At 40.7% G+C, this 23,598-nt stretch overlaps 1 protein-coding gene across 6 annotated transcripts in view; it reads right to left on the minus strand.

Moving 5' to 3' along the window:
* MCTP2 (multiple C2 and transmembrane domain containing 2) overlaps nucleotides 1-23,598 on the minus strand; it is a 252,157-nt gene that overhangs the window by 77,957 nt on the left and 150,602 nt on the right. For all 6 annotated transcript variants that reach the window (XR_009695391.1, XM_061158618.1, XM_061158619.1 and 3 more), the window contains 4 exons: nucleotides 23,476-23,578; nucleotides 6,322-6,423; nucleotides 3,880-3,954; nucleotides 1,700-1,819 (listed from right to left, as the gene is read on the minus strand). Coding sequence is in view for 5 of the 6 variants with exons in the window: in XM_061158618.1 (XP_061014601.1) it covers nucleotides 1,700-1,819; nucleotides 3,880-3,954; nucleotides 6,322-6,423; nucleotides 23,476-23,578 (400 nt within the window). In the remaining variant the exon portion in view is untranslated. The remainder of the gene's footprint in view (nucleotides 1-1,699; nucleotides 1,820-3,879; nucleotides 3,955-6,321; nucleotides 6,424-23,475; nucleotides 23,579-23,598) is intronic.

Below are 23,598 nucleotides of genomic sequence, written 5' to 3' on the forward strand. Positions count from 1 at the left end.
TTTTTTTTTTAATGCAGATATGCCTGGTGTGTAGGAAGGATGATAATAGGACACAGGGGACAGAGGAGCCATGATCGTGACTAGACTGCTCACACACGCATTAGGTCACACTGTGACCTGTACACAGGACAGAAGTCAATGACATCACACAGGGGTCCCCAACATCTGGGATCTAATGCCTGATGACCTGAGGTGGAGCTGCTGTAATAAGAAGAGAAATAAACTGCACAATAACTGTGATAAACTTGAATCATCCTGGAACCATCCCCCCACCATCCACCCCTGGTCCGTAGAAAAGCTGTCTTCCACGAAACCAAGTCCTTGGTATCAAAAAGGCGGGGTACCACCGGCGTAACACAGAAGGCGCAAGAAGAGCAGCTGAGTGACTGTTTTCTTTTTTTTCTCCTCCCACACCGATGCTACCAATCTGATCAATGACAAGTTCCTCTACAGACAAGGGAGGACGCCCCGGGATGCCAAGTGAGGACACTGTGCTATTAATAACTTTCAAGTCCCTACTAGATTCTGGGACTCTCGGTGGTTCACCCAGGTGGTTTGAAGATCACGTGCAGGTCTGAGATTCTGTGATTTTAGCAGGCTCATAAGGAAGGGCCGATGGTATTATAAGAGTGTATTTCACAGACATCATGGTTCTCCTCAGTGCTGTGGAGTCAACTTGTAGTCATCAGTTTATGACTCAAGAGGTTTGATACAAACATATGTTTTTTATACCAAAGTCTGTCAATGATTTACTTAAAACATAAATTAGAGCAAGGCAGTCTTCATTTAGTCACGTGATTTTTCATCTGCCATTTTTCAAAAAACACTGGCACTTAAGGGCACAGAAGGAGAGAAACAGACCCATGTAGTGATTAAACAATGACTATAACCACCACAAGAACATTCAAAGTCATGCTCGACTCATTGCAACCCTGTGGACTATACAGTCCATGGAATTCTCCAGGCCTGAATACTGGAGTGGGTAACCTTTCCCTACTCCAGGGGATCCTCCCAACCCAGGGGTCAAACCCAGGTCTCCTGCATTACAGACGGATTCTTTACCAGCTGAGCCACAAGGGAAGCCCAAGAACGCTAGAGTGGGTGGCCTGTCCCTTCTCCAACAGACTTTCCCAGCCCAGGAATTGAACAGGGGTCTCCTGCATTGCAAGTGGATTCTTTACCAACTGAGCTATCAGGGAAGCTATCAAGAAATGGTATATGAGTATGAGTTGGGTGGCTCAATCGGTAAAGAATCTGCCTGCAATGCAGGAGACTCAGGTTTGATCCCTCGGTTGGTAAGATCCCCTGGAGAAGGGAGTGGAAACCCACTCCAGTATTCTTGCCTGGGAGAATCCCATGGACAGAGGAGCTTGGAGGGCTACAGTCCATGGGGTTGCAAGAGTTGGACATGACTGAGTGACTAAATCATGAGTTGGGTAAGTTAAGGGATTCCCAAGGATAAATCTGATAAGGATGGACTTAGAAGGAAACCTCCTACATAGTCTCTTATGTCTCCTACATAATATATTTTAAGAAGGTGACTGTATATCCTTTATTTTTTAAGTTTCCTTACTGGTATAAACTTCAGCTTTGCTGAATGTACACCGTTCTGTTTCATCTAAGTATAATAAAACCCACCTGCCTTTGGATTTGGGACTCAGAGCAAATATTCTGAATTTTTTTTTTAAAGGAACCTTACCATGAATGCTACTGTACTTCTCAGCGTGGATTCCCACTGGAAGCAGCTTTTAAGGAACTGTATTGTATTCCACATAGCCATGGTGAGTCTCTTCACTCGGTCTACATCTCTGGATAAGATCTGATTTTTAAAAAATGGAAAGCAGGGAACAAGATTTATACACTTCAGTTATTATCCTTAGATCAGACGGCTTGATCATTTGAATTATATACTGTATAGCCACTAATTAACAAAACAATAGAGAAGAGTCCTAAAATTTTTCTAGAATTCATTTTTAAAATATGACCATTCAGGGAGGAAAAGAAAATCCAATGCATTTTATAGCTCCTTTGAAGGAGAACAGGCTGTTTCAATAATGTTCAGCAGAAAACTGAGCTGGTAAAAAATACAGCCGTCAGCAATGTGACATGTGTGAATTTGTGTGTGTGTGTTTGAGAAAGAGAGAATGGAGTGAGGATTTGTGCTGTTTAGTTTTTAGTTTGGAAGGAACTGGGTAGTTTTAGTAGAAATTTAAATGTATTCTAGCTCATCACATCTAGAAGAAAAAGTCTATAAAGCTGCAATCCTTTGGCCACCTGATGTGAAGTGCCAACTCACTGGAGAAGACCCTGATGCTGGGAAAGACTGAGGGCGGGAGAACAGGGTGACAGGGGATGAGATGGTTGGATGGCATCACAGACTCAATGAACTTGAGTTTGAGCAAACTCCGGGAGATAGTGAAGGACAGGAAAGCCTGGTGTGCTGCAGTCCATGGGGATGCAAAGAGGTGGACACAACTGAGCAACTGAACAATAAGAGCAACACAGGAAAGTAAAGTTCTGGGAAGGGAATCCCGTTCTCCCACCTCTTTGCTGTGTGACGTTGGGCCAGTTTCTTAACCTCTCTTATCCAATGAGGTTGACATAGGAGTGCTAACCTTGGAGGTTGTGGAGACATTTGAAGGATTAAGCAGTTGAGTCACAAGTACAGGTTTCAACTTTGCAACCATCTGGTGACACTTAGTGGTGAGAGGCCCTAAGGGAGAAACCTAACATACCCCAGGGCCTCAGCCCCCAAGTCCCTTCTGCTCCCACCTCCCAAAGCCACTCCACATGGAGGTGAAGGTCCTGTCTGGCAAAGGAAATGTCTTTTCTCCCAGATGTTGGTAGATCCATTTCAATTTGTTTGCAAAAACAGCAATGCCACCAACCCCAATTCAGGTTTTAATTTTTCAAGTAAACAGAGCAAAAGACAATAATAATAACAATAATAAATCCACTGATTCCGATTACACAAAATAAATATTACACTCAATGTTGTGGCAGACCAAAACAAAGCATTTGGATGTTCCCTTCAGAAGAGGTTTAAGGCCTTTCCCGAGTGTGTCCAGAAGTTCATGGGAAACCAAAGGATGGTAAGCTGCCTTTATATTTAACTTGCTTTATGTAATCCCCAGCTGCTCACCCCACAGGATGTGGTGGAAGTCATAAACACTTTAAAAAGGGGACACGCTGTTACACAACTGAAGAGGGACAGTATGTACGGAGTGAAATCCTGAACTGTTGGGACTAGAACAGGGAGGGGCTCTGAAAAGAGCTGGAAAGGTCGTGGTAAGAAAAATGTGAAACTTCCTCGACTCAGCCCCGATCTTCACTTTCTGTTGAGCTGATGAGAGAGGAATGAAGGGCCCCTGGCAGGGGGAGTGAGGATTAATTCCACAGAGGGTTAAATGCTGGTACATCCCAAATTTAGGCAAAACAGAAGCAGGAGGAACAGCTGTGGGTGAATCTGTGGCTGGACATCTTGAAAGAGCCATCGGCTTCTCTGTATGCCGGACGTCATAAGCAAAATGCCTCTCTGAACTGTGCAGGGATGGAGAAGGGCACGGCTGTGATGGAAGGAGGGCGGAGGGGCCCAGGACACTCAGGAGGTTTATGGAGGCTTGACGCTCAGAATTCCTGCTTACAACACAGTTCAGGGCTGAGCGGAGGGCCTACACTCTCTGCATCATCAACAGATACGTTCTCAGTCCTTCCCTTCTTTACCGAACCCAACCCAAGTCCTCACCTAGGGAGGAAAGGGGAGATGATCGGGGGAATAGTGAAGAGAGGGAGGAGGAAATGAGACCAAGTCATGAGCAGTAACTACTCTAGGTGCGGGTGCTGAGTGTCCCAATAAGCCAGGTTACTGCCCTGACCTACCTTTTTGGACAGCTTGCGGCCATCTTCAACAAACCGCTTTTCTCTGGGAGTAAAGGTCCGAATACTTGCTTTGATCTAGAAAGAGACATCAGTGTTAAAAATGGAAGCATTGAGATGGACTTCACTCTAATGACTGAGAAGCCCTAGAAACCAACAGCTTCTGACCCTAAGGCCTTGGGTAGGGGTGGGGAGCAGAGACTTAGGGGTGCCCCGGTGCTCTGCAAGGGCTTTTGGGGTCTCACTTCATGAACATCACTGTCATGAGAGATGAGACTGGAGGTCAAACTGGAGACTCCTGGGGACTCTTCTGATGCGGCAAATTGAAGAGATTTTTTTAAACCACTGCAGAGATTGACTCACGAAGTCCTCCAACTAAAGTCTCTAAAAACATCAAACTTCCCTTCACATCATGGTTTTGAACTATCCCTTTGCCAGTAATACCTTGCAATGTGAAAATCAGTTTCCGGCTTATAAAAACATTTTTTTTCCCATAGAGAATCTCATTTCCTCTCAATGATCCAGAAAAATAAGTACATGAGTCATCTTAGTCCTGTTTTTAGGGAATAAACTGAGGGTCAGAGAGATTTTGCGGTTTGTCCAAAGACTATATTAAGGGAAAAACCTCAAAAGTAACATTCAAGTCCTTTTCTTCTATGTCAGATGGACAACTAGAATATTACTTAACTAACAGTTTTGAATTTAAGGCTGTTTCCCTCCTAAAACTCCAGTTTTACATGTATGCATATTCTATATACAAGTCCTTGCCAGAACAAAACAGGAGATGAAGGGTGATCTGTGTGTAACCCACACCATAGGTTCTCCTTGAAGGGAAATGTTAAATGGGGAAAAAGAGGAAGTAACAACAGACCCCATACTGGAGTCTGTGCCCAGAGTCCTAACATTTCCAGGAATAAAGTATTAAACTTCCCTGCTACTGATTCTATGAATAATCTCTTAAACAAGGCAAACAATCAGCAGTGTAGCATCAGGGATAAGAGTCAGGAAGACCTGCATCTGGATCCTAACTCACTCATTTACTAGCAAATCAGTTCTCCTGTTTAATTCCATTTGCTCATTATAAGATGACATTCATGATCGCTATGGACCAGGCTTCTTCTGGGAATGAAATGAAACAGTATCTGAGCCTGAGACATTGTAGGTGGGTAATAAATGGTAGCCATTCTTCTAATTACTGTAAAGGCACCATTAGCTTATATTCATGGACCCCACTAACCAACCTGTGCTGTCCTTTCCCGTTCTAGAACCTGCTGCTGATACCATCACAAAGGAATGCTCACAGATAAGTAAGCCACGTTCCCACATGCCTAGGAATTTCTGCTCCCAACAGTCGAAATATATGTCCATCAGAACCAAATGCACTAATTTGTAAACCTGTTTATGCCAATTTTGTCCAATACTGTAATTCTGTATTTTAATTATTATAGAGATTATTGATATATTATACAAGTATTAGTTGCTCAGTCATGTCTGACTCTTTTGAGACCACATGGACTGTATCCCGCCAGGTTCCTCTGTCCATGGGATTCTCCAGGCAAGAATACTGGAGTGGGCTGCCATTTCCTTCTCCAGGGGATCTTCCCAACCCAGGGATTGAACCCGGGGCTCCTGCATTGCAGGCAGATTTTTTACTGCTGAGCCACCAGGGAAGCCCTAATACAGATCAAAAGACTTGAAATCAATGTTGTTCTGGAAAGTGTTGAGAAAGGTCAGTTAATACAAAGATACGGCTACTGAGGTGATGATTTTATGGAAAAATAACCTAGAGGGATTCCACATTCAGACTGTTCTGTGTCTTTAAAGAATATCTCTACTCCGAAGAAACTGAAATTAGAAATTATAGATGTTACAGGTGTATGTATGCAAGGAATACACTGTAGAACTAAAAATAGTAAGTCTATGCTATTAGAAAAAAGGTTTCAAGCCTGCACCTAAAGACTGGCAGGAACAATATATATTCATGCATTTTATATTATGCTAAAAGTACAAGATGCATTTTAAAAAATCCCCCTTTTACTGCTGTTTTCAATTAACTATTTGTCCTGATAATGTCTGATTGTAGAGCATCTAACTATAGTTAAATAACATAAAGGCTTGAAAACATTTCTGTTCAATAGTCAATGAAAGAAGATTAAAGGTAATAAAGCCAAGAACCTAATTTTCCTCTTATTTCTTGTTTTTTTTTTTTTTGTTTGTTTCTTTACATCTAGATTTATTGAGAATTACACACCATCAATTCTATTGGACCAACAGGATTAATATGAGACGGTGTCCAGCACTGATTTTTTTGGCTAAGTTTAGAAACACTATTTTCTCTGTAGCTGTAAAAATTCTGAAACATTTTATAGTGATTTGAAACTCTTCAGATTGGCTACCTTTTACTTTTGATAGAAGAAAGTTGGGAGGTAGTCTAGTGAGACTTACCGGATTATATATGAGGTCCATCTCCAAGTAAATAACTCCTTTAAAAGCTTGTTCTAAATCTTTATTCTTCAACACGTAACAGTTTGTCTGTCCATCTCGAATCTGATAAACAATAGATAAAACACAAACTTTCTATGGGGTTTAAACTGAACAAGCTAACAACACTGAGAATGTAAAATGCATACACAGATGACGCCAATATTAAACAAAATTAAACCATACAAATATTAATCATAAATCAACTTTTAACTCTAAACTACTTCTATAACTGATAAGATGATAAAGTAACAATCACCAGGCTTTTCCAATGAAAAAAATAGATGAATAAAAAACAAAACAAAAATTAAAAAAAAAAAAATCACCAGGCTGAAACTGATATATGAGTGGAAAATTGGTGGTACAAACTATTGCTAAGTCTACCAGGGCTTTCGTTCAAAAATCCCAGAGGTTAAACATTTTTGTTAAGAAATGATGAATATTCTACAAAATTCCTGGCAAGTACTACTTGAGACTGCCAAGGTCATGGGAAAAAAGAAAACTTGGAAACTGTCGCAAGTCAGAAGACTAAGGAGATTAGATGACAAAAAGCAAAGTGGTACCCTGGGTTGGATCCTGTAACAGAAAAAGGACATGAGTGGAAAAACTGGTGAAATCCAAATAAAGACCAGGGTTTAGTTAATAATAGCCATGGATAATGACAGATTTTTTTTAGCTTTGATAAATGCATCATGGCGAGAAGAAACAAGGTGAGGGCATATGGGAACTCTGCATCCTCTTTGCAACATTTCTGTAAACTTACAATTACTCCCAAAAAAGGGTTGTAGGGTAAGATGTCTTAATACAGTATTTTATTTTATAAAAATATTAGATATATCTTATAAATTGTTGCTGTTCCATCGCAAAGCTGTGTCTGACTCTTTGCAACCCCATGGACTGCAGGACGCCAGGCTTCCCTGTCCTTCACTATCTCCCAGAGCTTGCTCAAATTCATGTCTGTTGAGCTGGTGATGCTATCTCACCAACTCATCTGTCGACCCCTTCTCCTTTTGCCTTCAATCTTTTCCAGCATCAGGGTCATTTTCAATGAGTCGGCTCTTTGATCAGGTGGCCAAAGTAGTAGAGCTTCAGCATCAGTCCTTCCAGTGAATATTCAGGACTGATCTCCTTTAGGATGGACTGGTTGGATCTCCTTGCAGTCCAAGGGACTCTCAAGAGTCTTCTCCAACACACTTCAAAGGCATCAATTCTCCAGCACTCAGCCTTCTTTATGGTCCAACTCTTAATCCATACATGACTGCTGGATAGACCATAGCTTTGACTAGATGGACCTTTGTTGGCAAAGTGATATGTTTGCTTTTTAATACACTGTCTAGGTTAGTCATAGATTTCCTTCCATTTCACTGGAATGAAAACTGACTTTTTTTCCAGTCCTGTGGCTACTGCTGATTTTCCCAAATTTGCTGACATATTGAGTGCAGCACTTTAACAACATCATCTTTTATGATTTTAAATAGCTCAGCTGGAATTCCATCACCTCCACCAGCTTTATTCGTAGTGATGTCTCCTAAGGCCCACTCGACTTTGCACTCCAGGATGTCTTGCTCTAGGTGAGTGATCACACCATCATAGTTACCTGGGTTATTAAGAACTATTTTGTATAGTTCTTCTGTGTATTCTTGCCACCTCTTTTTAATTTCTTCTACTTCTATTAGGTCCTTACAATTTCTGTCCTTTATCTTCTAAAATATTATTTCATAAAAATATTTATAAAATATAATTTAGGACATTATTTTATACAAATCTTACAAAATACCTTAAAGAAATGAATTAAGGAGCCAGTTTTTAAAGAATGACCAGTATTTCACAGCCACGGTACAAAGCAAATTAAATAAATCTGCATAGCTAAAGTTGAGGTCAAAATTCAAATACATTTTAAAAGAACAACATGCTGATAAACCATCAAAGTTTAAACAAGTTCCACTGATGGCCTCCCTCAGCCAGCATGTACATCAGTTCCATATATCAAACTACTTGTGTCCCCCAGAAATTAAGGCATCTTAGAAAAACATCACTGTATCATTTTGGAAATGACTTGGCTCCCATTAAGGCATTTTCTTTTCAGATTTGATAGCAAGAAGCAATGCTTATATTGTTCACAGGAGTAGCATATGTATTATTAAACTTCTGGGTTGTTCAAAACATCTCTGCTAACTCTAACAGGGCAGAGGCAAACTCGAGCTGACCAAAAGCTCCATTTGGGATTATAATGATCAAATATTTGAAATAACATAGGAAATGTGAGGGCATGAAGTTTGAGCTATATTTTAAGTGACTAACACTGTCACTGCAAGCATTCAACACAAGTGGTGGAAATGAGTTGAATAAGTCACGGCGTGGGGCGGGCGGAGGACAGAGCCTTTCCACTTTACAAGGGAGAGGTCACCTTCCTTCCCGAAGTCACCCCACCTCTCTCAGATTGAATAGGTTTTAAACAGAAAGATGGTTTTCCTGGCCAGTGGCGAAGAGGAAGGGGCTACCCCATAAAGACCTGGCTTCCTTCCTAAACGGTATCCAAACAGGATTCTGAGCTTCCTCTTGTATCCTCTGTCTCACTTAATAAATTGTGGGTGTTAAAGTTGAAAGAAATAAATACAAAGACAGCATGACAATTTGCCAAGATGACTTTGGTCCAATTTAGCTTTGCCTCAATCCACAGTCATTGTACCGTTATCTTAAAATTTCCATGATTTCTTAACGCTTCGGGAAGGGCAACAGAAGAACAAGAGATATCTGTATAAAAAGAAACATTTCATAGTAAAAGACGTTTTTTTAAATTATTATTTTGGGTAAATGATCGCTTCCTCTTTCTCAATGTCCTAGAATTGTGTCAGCAAAGCACAGAATCCACCTAGGACATTAATGCTGTTTATAAAGCTAGAGATATAATTAAGGCTACTTATGTTTGGCACTTTAATAGATTACTTTTAAGTATAGAAATTCCAAGTTTAAAAATGTGTAAAAAGATTGAAACATGACAGAAAAAAGTCCTTCTGGATGTCCATAAATACTACAATTCCTTCCTGGAGAAGGAAATTAGACTGCAATTTGGCACGTATCATTTCTAAAATTTTTTGAGAATCTATATTCATAATTATATTCCTGAGAAAAACATATTTTAAATTTTTTCTGCTAAACTGAATATATTTTTCAGTTTCATTTTTTTATCTCTCAATATGATTTGATAATGACTGTATTAGTATTTCTCATTTCTTTAAACTGCTATGTAAGTTTCACAATTTGAATAAAGCACAATTTACGAATCCTATTTGTGAACATTTGGTTGATTCCGCTTTTTCAGTCTGTCCTCTATAAGAAATATCTTTGGGGAAACGATAAACAGTGGGAGATAGAGGAAATAGACTACTTTGTGTCTGGGATATACTTGAGTTAAGCACCGATCAAAGCATTGAACATTTAGTGTTATAATTAACATTGAAATAGTAACCAAAGAAACTTTTAAAATATTTTCATTTTCCCAGGTTTATACCTAATTGAACTTTCAACACATGAATATAGGATAAAAAGTTCCACAACATCTCAACTTGCCAAACTCCTACATGACAGTATTTATATAATAAATAAAAGATAAACATATTTTTCCAGTTGAGAACTATATTTATTGTTTATACTTAACTGTGAAAATTATTTTTAGCAGTTTCTAATGTTAAAACCTCTATGAAAACAGACAAAGCACAGCCAAATGAAAACTTAGAGCAGAGAATCTATATATACTTTTATCTTTGGTTATGAGAAAGGCACTTCAATTAAGACCCAAGATCTCTGTCACCCAAGGCAAAAAGGAATGATACCATTTTCAATTTATGACAAACGGAAGTCTCTCAGTTCAACAGGAGAGTCTTCCTGGATTGATCTCGGAGACGATGTCATTTCACTCAAACAGAAGAATGAATAATAGATAATGTCTTTTACTTCAGTGTAACAAGAGAATTCTTCATAGGGACTTATCACACACCTTTGCAAGCTCACCTTTTCATAGGTAAGAAGCACAGATATCACACAATCATTTGGGGAAGGCAGCACTGTAGGAAGGTAATACAGATGTAACCTAATTAGGAATAAAACTTCCACCATCAGGGAAATGGGCATTTCCATGTTGCTTTACCTTATTTTCAGAAACAAAATGATGTATCAGCAGGCTTTTATCAAGAACATGAGTGTGTGCATGAGTGCTAAGTCACTTCAGTCATGTCTGACTCTTTTGCAACCCTATGGACTGTAGCCTCAGGCTCCTCTGTCCATGGAATTTTCCAGACAAAAATACAGGAGTGGGTTCCCATGCCCTCCTCCAGGGGATCTTTCCAGCCTAGGATTGAATCTGCATCTTTTATGTCTCCTTCATTGGCAGGTGGATTCTTTACCACAAATGCCACCTGGGAAGCCCAATCAAGAACATGCTAACCATGAATTCCTGGTTAAATTAGTGAATGAAAGAACACAGGAAGTCTGTGTCTGAGTAACAATTCAGGATTTCAGAGCCAGAGGACAAGTAACAGATTTTAATCTGACCTGAAATTACCTTTAAACTATGCAATTTTTCTCTATATAAAAGAATTTTAAATGTGCTTACACAAGCTTTAAGCACTTAAATATAAAGAACTTTTTAAAAGTTGGATGTTAAAACTAAGTTTTGTGTCAAAAAGATACTATCCATTATATTAGAAAATGAAACTTTTAAATTGGCATATAAAAAAGTATGTGGGACACAGAAAAAAGTATTTTTCTCAGCTGAAACTCTTTTTAAAGAATTCTCATTATTATGCTTTACTCAATTTCTTTGATGTAACTAGATATCAATTGATTCAACAGCAAAGTTAATCAAAATCAATATGAATAAAACCATCTGTTGGCTAAAGGAGGAAAGATACACACTTAAGATCTAAATCCAAACTGAAGAGTCATATTGATCCTTTCCACTCCCCATTTTAACCTTCATGTGAATAAAAGGAGAACGTTTGGGTGTAAACAAGCCTTATTCTATCAGAAGCTTTTCACTGCATGCAAAAGGGAAAACATTCTCACATGACATCACAATATAGCAGCTGGTTCCCACTGATGCACATGCAAAGTGACCAATAAAATGATATGGACAGACACATGGCTGGGGAAGAAGAAAGTAACCATCCTTTAGTTGGTTGTGATTCTATTTACGTCCCCGCTTGGAATCAGGCCTGTTTCCCATGGTAAGAGTTACAAACATGAGACTGCAAAGCCCACGAGGTCATGATTTGCCCTGATAAAGGCAACCACTCACAGTAAAGGCAGCGCTGAATTCATCAACCCAGCCCTCCTCATACACACCTGTCTTCGAGCAAGGCAATCCAACCCACCCATTTGTTGTTGTTCAGTCACTCAGTCGTGTCTGACTCTTTGCGACCCCATGAACCACAGCACACCAGGCTTCCCTGTCCTTCAACACCTCCCCATCCCTGCTTAAACTCATGTCCGTCGAGTCGGTGATGCCACCCAACCATCTCATCCTCTGTCGTCCCCTTTTCCTCCTGCCTTCAGTCTTTCTCAGCATCAGGGTCTTTTCCAATGAGTCAGCTCTTTGCATCAGGTGGCTAAAGTATTGGAGCTTCACTTCAGCATCAGTCCTTCCAGTGAATATTCAGGACTGACTTCCTTTAGGATTGACTGGTTTGATCTCCTTGCACTCCAAGGGACTCTCGAGTCTTCTGCAACACCACAGTTCAAAAGCATCAATTCTTCAGCACTCAGCTTTCTTTATGGTCCAACACTCACATCCAAACATGACTACTGGAAAACCCATAGCTTTGACTACATGGACCTTTGTTGACAAAGTAACATCTCTGCTTTATAATACGCTGTCTAGGTTTGTTATAGCTTTTCTTCCAAGGAGCAAGTGTCCACCCATCTCCTGAATCCAAAACCCTGCACTGAACTTTGAAAAAATCAGAAAACCTTGCTGTACCCAGGAAGTCTGTCAACTCCTCTCCTTAAAATGTGAGCTGTCTTTACAAACTATTATGCACTAATTGTATGAATACTATCCAGTTTACAAAAATAGCTTAAAAAAGAAAAAAAAATGTAATTTTTATCTTTTACATATTTTGACAAACACACAGCTCTGATTTGTAATGTACTTTTAAATATGTATTTAACTTAAGAAAATGATAATGCGACTCTCTGCAACCCCATGGACCACAGCTTGCCAGGCCTCTCTGTCAATGGAATTCTCCAGGCAAGAATACTAGAGTTGGTAGCCATTCCCTTCTCCAGGGACTCTTTCCAACCCAGGGACCAAACCTAGGCCTGCTGAAATGCAGGCTGATTCTTTACTGTCTGGGTCACCAGGAAAACCCACCAACTCAATAGACATGAGCTTAAGCCAACTCTGGAGATAGTGAAGGACAGGGAAGCCTGGTACGCTGCAGTCTATGGGCTTGCAAAGAGTTGAACATGACTTATCAACTAAACACCATCTTAGGAAAATAATATCACAGTGTACTGGATAAAGATTGGGGCCATAGAGACAGATGAAGTGAGTTTAAATTCTGGCTCTGGCTCATAGTGGCTCATAAGTTACATAACTTCTCTCCAGTTTCCTAATCTGTAAAGAGTGAATAAAAAAAGATACATATCTCAGCAGTTGTTGCGAAATAATCAGCAAAAAGCAGTAAGAACAGTGACAAGTACATAGAAGCTGCTTATGAAATAACATGATTTTTCAGCCTTATTTTAATGTATATGCTTTTTAACCACTTGTGTTTTAAACTTGAAAAAAAGTACGGGAAATAGTCTCCATCGTAAAAATTGATTCTTCTCCATAATTCAGAGTGGTTCTTTATCTTATGAATATTCCATAATTAACTTAACCAATCTGCCATTGGAAAAGAATATTCTGTAATTAACCAATCTTCCAGCTTCTTTCCATTGGAAAAGTCTCCCCTGATGTTGGGAAAGATTGAGGGCAGGAGAAGGGGGAGGCAGATGAAGTGGTTGGATGGCATCATTGACTCAATGGGCTTGAGTTTGATCAAAGCCCGGCAGACAACGAAGGACAGGGAAGCCTGGCATGCTGCAGTCCATGGGGTCACAAAGAGTCAGACAGTGACTGAGCAACTGAACAAAAACAAATCTTACATTGTAACTAAGATTGTTTCCAATTTTTACATAGATATACTTATGTTTCCATGACGCAATACCCCCAAAAAAATTTTAGGTGGAATTATTGAGTAATAGGGTACACCTATTTTTACAGTTTCAGCAAGTACTGCCAATTTGCTCTCCTAATATACTGTGTTATCTTCTACTCTCCTGGCTCCACTGAATGAGCCTGTCCATTTCCTTGCAGCTTTGCCAACCACAGGCATTTTTATCTAATATACAGCAATTTCATAGGAATAAAATGGCCTCAGGTTGTTTTAATATGTGCTTTTTTATAACTAATGAAACCGAACATTTTCTGTCATATGTTTATTAACAGTGGGCCATGGTAGGACCATGAAACCAGAGAGACTTCAATTCAATTCCCATTTCTGGCATTTAGCATCTGTGTGACTGTGGCTAATTACTGTATTTCTCCAAGCCCCAGTTACCTCTCTAAAATAGATATTCAGTACATAAATGCATAAAGATATGTCTATTAAATTTTAATCCAAAGTCCCTTCTAGGAGGCTTGTATCAGGTCATGCTCCCTCCAACTACACTGGAGAGAGTCCTTTTGCTACACTTAATCATCACTGTTCTTGAAAAATCTTGACTATATTTGTTAATCTGATGGCTTAAACTAATTTGGTAATTTAAGCTACTAAAACAAGGGTGATGAAGGTGACAGTTTACACTTTAAGTGCTTACCATGTGCTACTGAGTACTCTTTTTACATTTACCAAACCATTTAAATCCTCACCACAGATCTCCACTGCAGTACGGTGATAATTATCATTTCACAGAGGACGAGAGGGAGCCAGGAATGTTAAGTAAGGTGTCAAAAGTCACACAGCCAGTTTGGGGAGAAGACTGAGTGTTAACCCAGGTGCTCTGGCTTCCTCTTCTGCAGTCTTAACAACCATTACGGTGGCTGAAGAAAGCATGAGCCATTCATATGCTTATTAGCTATTCACATTTCTGCCTCCTTGATTTAAACTTTCTGCTAGATTGAACTGTCTTTTGCTTACTGATTAAAAACTTTTATATTATTGCTGTCATCTATTTGTTTTTATGCTGCAAGTTTTTTTTTTTTTTTTTTAAACCAACCTACGCTATAGCTTCTAATCTTCAGAGGCAATTTTTGCTTTCATTGTGACATCTTAAATCTAGTTCTGTTATCATTCCTGTTTTTCAGTTTGCTTGTATAGCACTTTCCACTATTTTAATAGTTTTGTTTATGGAGTTTCTTCCAAGTGTTTGACCTTTAACTCCTCTTGAAATAGTTACTGTGTTTCGTGTAACTTGCTGATGTATTCTGCCCTGATGAATAGCAACCAACTTACCCCACTAATATAGTGACCAGTTTATCCTCTCAATGACTTCATGTTTCAAGCTTTTTATATATTAAGTGGTTCTCAACTAATTAGCTATTCAAATGATTATTTAGTGTTTTCATGTCCTCAGTACAGTTCTAGAACTTCCTCACATAGTTTTTAAGCATTATAATAGTCTTTGTTTCTTGCTGTCAAACCTTTGGTGGTTTTATTTATTTTCTTTTTTTAGGTTTTTAAAATATTTTCTACTGGGTATGGCCACTCGTTTTCATCTTCTCAATTTTGATGTTGTTTACACATTACTGACTTTGTAAATTCCAATATATTGTCTATTAATTTTCTTTATATTTATAGATATTCTAAGATAGCTAGTACTTGCAAATAATGTGTTTCCTTCATTAAAATATCATTTATTTTTCTTATACTTTTGCATTGCCTGGATCTTATATTAAAGGTTTCGTTTTAATAGTCAATTCATAAGTATATAAGCAATCCTAGCAGTAGAAACTATCATTATCTTCATTTTAAAAATGAAGAACTAGAAGGGCCTGCCCGGTGGTCCAGTGGTTAAGACTCCGAGCTTCTGCCTGGGGGCAGGGGTTCCATCCCTGTTTGGGGAAGTTCCCCACGTTGTATGGTGCAGCCAAGGAAAAAAAATTCAGATTATAATCTGATACAATTATAATTTTCTACTGCTTTTCATCATGAGTGAAAAGCTTTACATATCTATATAATCATTTTTTTAAAGCTATTTTAAAAAGTTGAACAGAAATAAAATCTATGGCAGGATGGTTCATTGTCCTGGATTCTTTCAATTCAGATGTATACCTGAGCACATGTATATGCTTTGAACAATTCACCACCATTAATATATTGATTTTAGAATATGAATTTTAAAGGAGTTACCCAATATATTCACCCTTATTAAAAGATATATTGAATTCAGAACAGGCTCTTTATTTAATAGGCTGAGATGCACTTAGCACATTACCAATTTGAGAGAGAGCAAAAGTTGAAGTACTTTGAATACTTAACACTTAGACATTTTAAAAATGTAGTCTGCATTTTCTCTGAAAGGGTAAGTCAAATTTTAGTTTATAACCTGATTAAAGAAAATGTGTTCTCACAAAAATTATGCACTCTAAGAAATACGATTTTTAATTTTAAATATGAGATATGGTATGGTACTGGAGAAGACTCTTGAAAGTCCCTTGGACAACAAGGAGATCAAACCAGTCAATCCTAAAGGAAATCAACCCTGAATATTCATTGGGAGGACTGATGGCTGAAGCTGAAGCTCCAATACTTTGGCCACCTGATGCAAAGAACTGACTCCTTGGAAAAGACCCTGATGCTGGGGAAGACTGAGGGCAGAAAGAGAAGGGGACAACAGAGGATGAGATGGTTGGATGGCATCACCGACTTGACGGACATGAGTTTAAGCAAGCTCCAGGAGTTGGTGATGGATAGGGAAGCCTGGCATGCTGCAGTCCACAAGGGCGCAAAGAGTCGGACACAACTCAGCGTATGAACAATAAAGGTATTTTCAGGTATCATTCCATATCCTATAGAGATAATAGTGAAGCACCAACAAATCAATTTTTATGATTTTCTCTGATATTAAAAGAGCAGGGAAATAAATCCTTCTCCTAAGAGACACAGAACACAGAATTGGAGGGTTTTCTCTGTGATGCTTATTTCTGGAGTTGCAACCAATTCCTCTAGGAAGTATTCTTCCCCTATATCTTGCTTCACCCTGGAGCCACAACTTTCTTCCTAGCAAACTTCTCTGATATATCTATCCCAGGCCCACAGTCTTCAAGTGATCCCTGCTCAAAGAATAAGCCCCAAGCTCCCTCCACCCCTCACAAGCTGCATTTTCCTGCCTCCTTGTTCACACTGAGTGCCAGGCACCGTCAGCTACAATTAGCATTTGTCAGGCACTTGCCAGGGCTTCCCTGGTGGCTTAGTTGTAAAAGAATCCACCTGCAAAGCAGGAGACCTGGGTTCAATCCCTGACTCAGGAAGATCCCCTGGAGAAGGAAACGGCAACCCACTCCAGTACTCTTGCCTGGAAAATCCCATGGACAGAGGAGCCTGGTGGGCTACAGTCCATGGGGTCTCAAAAGAGTGGGACACAACTGAGCAAATAAACCCCCAACACCAGGGCACCTGCAATCTAATACAAGGACTAACTCATGTGCACGGCTGGTGGTTTTCAACACCCCTGGAAGGAGTTCAGGGTGGAGAACAGAAATGAGGCACTCTGTACTCAGGGAAAATTTGGCAGAACAGGTCTTCAGATAGTGAGAAATTTTCAGGAGCTGATTTTATGAGCCTAATTCTTATAGCTCCTCATATCTAGAAAAGCACTAAAATCTATCACAGTGATAACTGCTCCTCGAAACTATCAGAAACCTCTGCAAAAATATGCATTTGGTTGCATGTACTCCCCCTTCACCAAAATCATATATATACTGACCTTCCCCCTACCTCTTTGGAGCAGTTTCTCAGAGCTGTCTGAAATGCTGTCTCCCAGGCTATAGTCCTCATTTTGCTCCCATAAAGCTAACTTGCAATTCTCATGAAAAAAGGAGTACATCAAGGCTATACATTGTTACCCTGCTTATTTAACTTCTATGCAGAGTACATCATGAGAAATTCTGGGCTAGATGAATCACAAGCTGGAATCAAGACTGCTGGGAGAAATATCAACAATCTCAGATATGCAGATAATACCACTTTAATGGCAGAAATTGAAGAGGAACTAAAGAACCTCTTGATGGAGAGTGAAAAAGCTGTCTTAAAACTCAACATTCAAAAAACTAAGATCATGGCATCTGGTCCTATCACTTCATGGCAAATAGGTGGGAAAAATATGGAAACAGTGTCAGATTTCATTTTCTTCGGCTCCAAACAATGTGGACAGTGACTGCAGCCACAAAATTAAACGATACTTGCTCCTTGGAAGAACAGCTATGTCAAACCTAGACTGTGTTTTAATAAGCATCACTTTGCTGACAAAGGTCCAAATGGTCAAAGCTATGGATTTTCCAGTAGTCACGTATGGATGTGAGAGTGGGACCATAAAGAAGGCTGAGTGTGGAAGAACTGACGCTTTAAAACTGCGGGACTGGAGAAGACTCTTGAGAGTCCTTTGGACTACAAGGAAATCAAACCAGTCAATCCTAAAGGATATCAACTCTGAATGTTCATTGCAAAGACTGATGCTGAAGCCAAACCTCCAATATTTTGGCCACCTGACGCAAAAAGCTGACTCATTGGAAAAGACCCTGATGCTGGAAAAGACTGAAGGCAGCAGGAGAAGCGGGCAATAGAGGATGAGACAGTTGGATGGCATCACTGACTGAATGGGCGTGAGTTTGAGCAAACTCAGGGAGACAGTGACGGACAGAGAAGCCTGGCGTGCTGCAGTTCACGGGGTCACAAAGAGTGGGACACGACTTAGAGACTGAAGAAGGACAGCAACTCACATCGTGCATTTTGTTAAGTCAGCAGCACCCAGGCCGCTCTTTGCTTCCAGACTGCAGCCTCTCCTTTGCCCTGCTCTTTCTCTGGTCAGGCTTTCCTCTCTGCTTGGAATGGCCTTCCTTCTTCCTCATCCAGCGGTCCCTATCAACACTCGACTCCTTCTTGGCCAGCCCAGACACCAGCTTCCTAAAGTCATCCCAAAGTTAAATTCAGCCCTCCCACCATGCATTTTCCTGTTCCCTTTAATGGCACCTAACATTTCAGGTCTTTAATGTTTGCCTCATGGACATTACCCATGACATGCAAGTCTTAAACTCTGTCCCACCTGAACGCCCGCCCTCTACCTCCATTGTGCTGAGCCTAGTGATTGCATAAAACAGATATCAGTTATTGCTTTTGGCTCAATATTTACTTAGTAGCTACTCATTATAGCAGCACAACATCCTCTTAGGGTGGCTCTTAGATGAGATTTCCTAATTCAAACCTAGCCTTACTACTTTCCAGCTACAGGAGTCTTTCCTTGCCTCAGTTTTCTCATTTGTAAATGATCGTAATAATAAAGCATGCCTTGTTAGATTGTCACAGAATTAGTGACGTGCCATATGGGAAGTGCACAGTGCTATCTAGGTAAGCATTGCTCACAGACATTAAATAAAAAAAAAAAAAAAAAACTAGAGCTAAATAAATATATTTTAAAACACACCCTCTAAATCACAAGTTAGAATTCTTTGAAAATAATTATAAGCAATGAAAACTATAAATATAAATAACATAAATTAAAAAATCAAATGAGCAATGAAATAAAATTTGCTGATTACAGATACTGAGGCTTATGGCCTTGTTTTCTACTGCATTTATACTTTCTCTTTAGGTAGGGGATCAATTCATTTGGAGAAGGTATGTTGCAGGTGTATCAGGAAGAGCCACACAGATCCTGTGTAAGATATGATCACTTCCCAACCTATTGGTCAAAGCACTGGAAATACATCTGAACTGAAACAGCCACACTGACAAATGGGGGCTGAAATGTCTTATTCAGCTCAACATCTCTGGGCCCCTGAAGTCCCTAAGGGGAAAAGTGGCTCAGGCCAGTCTGCCTTGACACAATGGAGACCTTTCAGATCTGGGCATTTTTCTCCACATGCTACATGTGTATAGAAACAAGCAGTATAAACCAAATGAAGCACTCCCCAGCTGGAAACCTCCCAGTGGTTTTGTCATCAGTATAGAAGAGTCAGAGTCCTTCTACCTCTCAGGCTTCAGGGTCTCACAAGCCCTCTCCCATGCCACTCTATCCCCTATCCTTTCTTATCCCATATCTGTTCCCTACTCCATTCCATCCACACTGTCCACTCTGCTATTTTTGGAATCTGACCATCAACGCCTGGCCTGGAGCCTTTGAACTTGAAGATTTCCTGCCTGAAATCTCCCCACATATCCCTTTCCTCACCTACTGAAGCTCTCTCTCAAACGTTCCCTGTCCAGTGAGGCCCTCCCTGCCGAGATCACAGAGAATTGCATCCCTTCCCCCCACACATCCTCTACAAGGCTCCTCTGCCTGCTTAATTCTCTGCTTAATTTTCTACATAGCACTTTTCACCATCTAAGTGCATGAAAGTGTTAGTTGCACAGTGGTGTCTGACTCTTTGCAATCACATGCACTGTAGCCCACCAGGCTCCTTTGACCATGGGATTCTCCAGGCAAGAATACTGGAGTGGGTAGCCATGCCCATTTCCAGGGGATCTTCCTGACCCTGGGATCAAACCTAGGTCTCCTGCACTGCAGGCAGATTCTTTACTGTCTGAGCCACCAGGGTAACCCTAAGCTACTATCTAGTGTTTTTGTTGATGTTGTTCTGGTTGTATATTGCCTCTTATAATCCAAAGGTAAGTTCCAAAAGAGGAGATAGCTTCACTGTGGTCATCGTTAGCATACTACAACCTACAACAGATCTTGGCACACACTGAACACTTGATAGATATTTATCAAACAAATGAATACTTACATTGCGGGGTAGCTTATCAACAACCGGAAAAAACTTAAGGGGACTGGGGACTTGCATTCATTGAGATCAAATGAATCACTCTATCACAGATCACTCTATCTTATATTTTGAAGGCTATAGTTTGGAAACTCTTATTAATTTGCATCAGTGTTTCTCCAGTCCACTGGTAGTGATTCTGCCCCAGAACATTTGGGAATGTCTGCAAAGGCATATTTGGTTATCACAATAGTGATGGGTGGATGGGTACTACTGATATCTAGTGGATAGAGATCAGGGATGCTGCTAAACTTCCTACAACACATAGGAAAGAACCACAGCCAAGAATGATACATCCAGCAATGTCAGAGGTGCTAAGGTTGAGAAACCCTGAATCTGATTTCTGAAGGGCTTCCCCAATGGCTCAAGCAGTAAAGAGTCAGCTTGCAATGCAGGAGACACAGGTTCAATCCCTGAGTCTAGAAGATCCCCTGGAGAATCTGAAGTGAGTTGAATGGCAACCCACTCCAGTAGTCTTGGCTGTAAACTCTGATTTAGTCAGAGGTAATTTCTTAGCTCTAACTCCACAGCATACAGTGATTGTATGTTACAAGGGAAGGAGGAAAGAAAGCTGGGTTAACTTGTTGGTATTCTAGAAAGACAGAATACATGAAATGTTAATATATGAAACAGAGGGAGTTTAATAAAGATACGAAGTAGTATTCAACCAGGCTTCCCCGGTGGCTCAATGGTAAAGAATTTGCCTGCAATGCAGGAGACCCAGGAGATGCAGGTTTGATCCCTGACTCAGGAAGATCCCCTGCAGAAGAAAATAGCAACCCACTCCAGTATTCCTGCCTGGAAATTTCCAGGACAGAGGAGCCTGGGGGGGGGGGGGGGGGCTGTGTCCATGGAGACGCGAAGAGTCGGACAGCACTGGAATAACTGAGCATGAGCATAAGTGTTCACCCTTCAAGGGATCCAATATGCTATTAAGGATTTACCTACTAAAACAAGAGGAGAAATGTCCAAACTATGTTAGAGGGAAAAAGGACACTAAATTCTAAAGAAGAGCCCTGCTTTCCTGTACTTTTAGACCTCCTTAAAAATTGTGCCCCATGTTCTTATCACATAAAGTCTTCCAGGAATAACTGACAAAGTCATAATAAAAAAAGGAGGGGAGTCCCAAATCACCGTGTCCTCTCTGAGAGCTGGCATGGCCTGCGGCTGACGGCTCAGAACATTTGGCAGCAGGCGGATCTACAAGGGAACAGCTGCTCCGCCACAGTCTTCAAGTCACGTCAGGGATATGAGAATTCGGGGAGAAATTAACCAAGCAATCAAAACGAAAAGAGATACTGAGACAGCGCTCTCCCCTCTGTAAACACCACGTGAGCTGGTCTAATCTCGTGGATAAATTACAGACTGCTCTAACACGCGCTAAGAACTGTGGGGAAATACGTCTTTGGGAAGAAAAAAATAAATCCTTCTTGACTGATAAAGGTCATAACAATTCTACTATACACTGTATGAATGACTGGATGAAAAACTGAAATTCCCTCCTCTGGAAGAGTATATAAATGCCCAATTAATAGGCGAATTCAGATCCCAGCTTTCCACGTTGGCCCATGTAAAGACATCATTTGGTGCTTTCTCCTCTGAATGTTATAGGGTATTTTTATCATTTAACTTTTAGCTCACTCTGACACATAACCTTTTGCTTTTTCTAATATTCATTGATCTATTTATTTGGCTGCTCCAGGTCTTAGCTGTGGCACACAGGGTCTTTAGTTGTGGCCTGTGAACTCTTACTTGAGGAATGCAGGATCTAGCTCCATGACCACGGATGGAACACTGCACCGAGTGCAGAGTCTTAGCCACTGAACCACCAGGAAAGTCCCCACATTACCTTTCAATGTATGCTCAGTTGCTCAGTCGCATCCAACTCTCTGTGACCCCAGGGACCGTACGTGGCCCACCAGGCTCCTCTCTCCATGGGATTCTCCAGGCAAGAATACTGGAGTGGGTTGCCATTTCCTTCTCCAAGGGATCTTCCCAACCAGGGATCGAATCTGTGTCTCCTGCATTGCAGGCAAATTCTTTACCACTGAGTCACCTAGGAAGCCTACCTTTTAATGGGACGATCATAACAGTTCTCTTTCTTCAAGAGAGGCTCTCTGCTTTCTTCCACAAATTATTTTTGAAGACTGAAAACAAATATGACTGCCAAAAAGCCCTACCCAGTGGCTCCGTGGTAAAGAGCCTGCCTGAAGTGCAGGAGATGCAAGATCGATCCCTGGGTCGGGAAGATCCCCTGGAGGAGCAAATAGCAGCCTGTTCAGTTGTTCGTGCTGGGAAAATTCCACAGACAGAGGAGCCTGGTGGGCTACAGTCCATGGGGTCTCAAAGAGTCAGACACAACTGAGCGACTCAACACACACACACAAAGGCTGACAACTTTTGAGAAAATGGTCTTTAGTAGAATTGAGAAAAACTGTGCAATTACCAGCAAGTAATCTTTGAAGAAATGGGCAGGAAGAAGGTAATAAAGAAAAATATGTATGTTCTTCATTCACCAATGGAAAATCAGTCATAGATGTGTGTTCCCAGAAACCAAAGTGAAACTTCTATCTCAAGATGGAAAGAGCCAGGGTGGATTGAGAGACTGGTCAAAATATCTTGGATGGTTAAATCAATATGCAATTGACACACACAGAGAGAAATTATGTGACTTTCCATTGCAAATTACTGGAAGTACTGGAGAAGGATAAGGAATAAAACAGTTGCTTCCTGCTATAGCTGGGGGGTGCGGGCGCTTCCCAGGTGGTGCCGGTGGTAAAGAACCCACCTGCTAACATAGGAGAGGTAAGAGACGCAGGTTCGATCCCTGGCTCGGAAAGAGCCCCTGAAGGAGGGCATGGCAACCTACTCCAGTATTCTTGCCTGGAGAATGCCACGGACAGAGGAGCCTGGCGGGCTACAGTCCCTGGCATGCACAGAGTCGGACCCGGCCAAAGCAACTGAGCACAGAACAGAACACAGCTGGGGAGGGCTTGCCCCCTCTGCAGACGGACAAAGACAAAGCGATTCCAGGTCACAGGAAGTTGTCAACTGCAAAATGATTCACATATTGTGTATTAGTGAAGGTAACTTACAGACAGCAAGGGAATGGCGACTTTCCCAAGAAAATCAGGAGGTTTATCTCCATCTTCATCAAACACTGTCACTTCCAAAACATCATGGATATCTTTAACGGGACTGAAACGAGAAACACACCA

This window comes from Dama dama, chromosome 13 (assembly GCF_033118175.1).
Source record: "Dama dama isolate Ldn47 chromosome 13, ASM3311817v1, whole genome shotgun sequence".
NCBI classification, from domain to species: domain Eukaryota; kingdom Metazoa; phylum Chordata; class Mammalia; order Artiodactyla; family Cervidae; genus Dama; species Dama dama.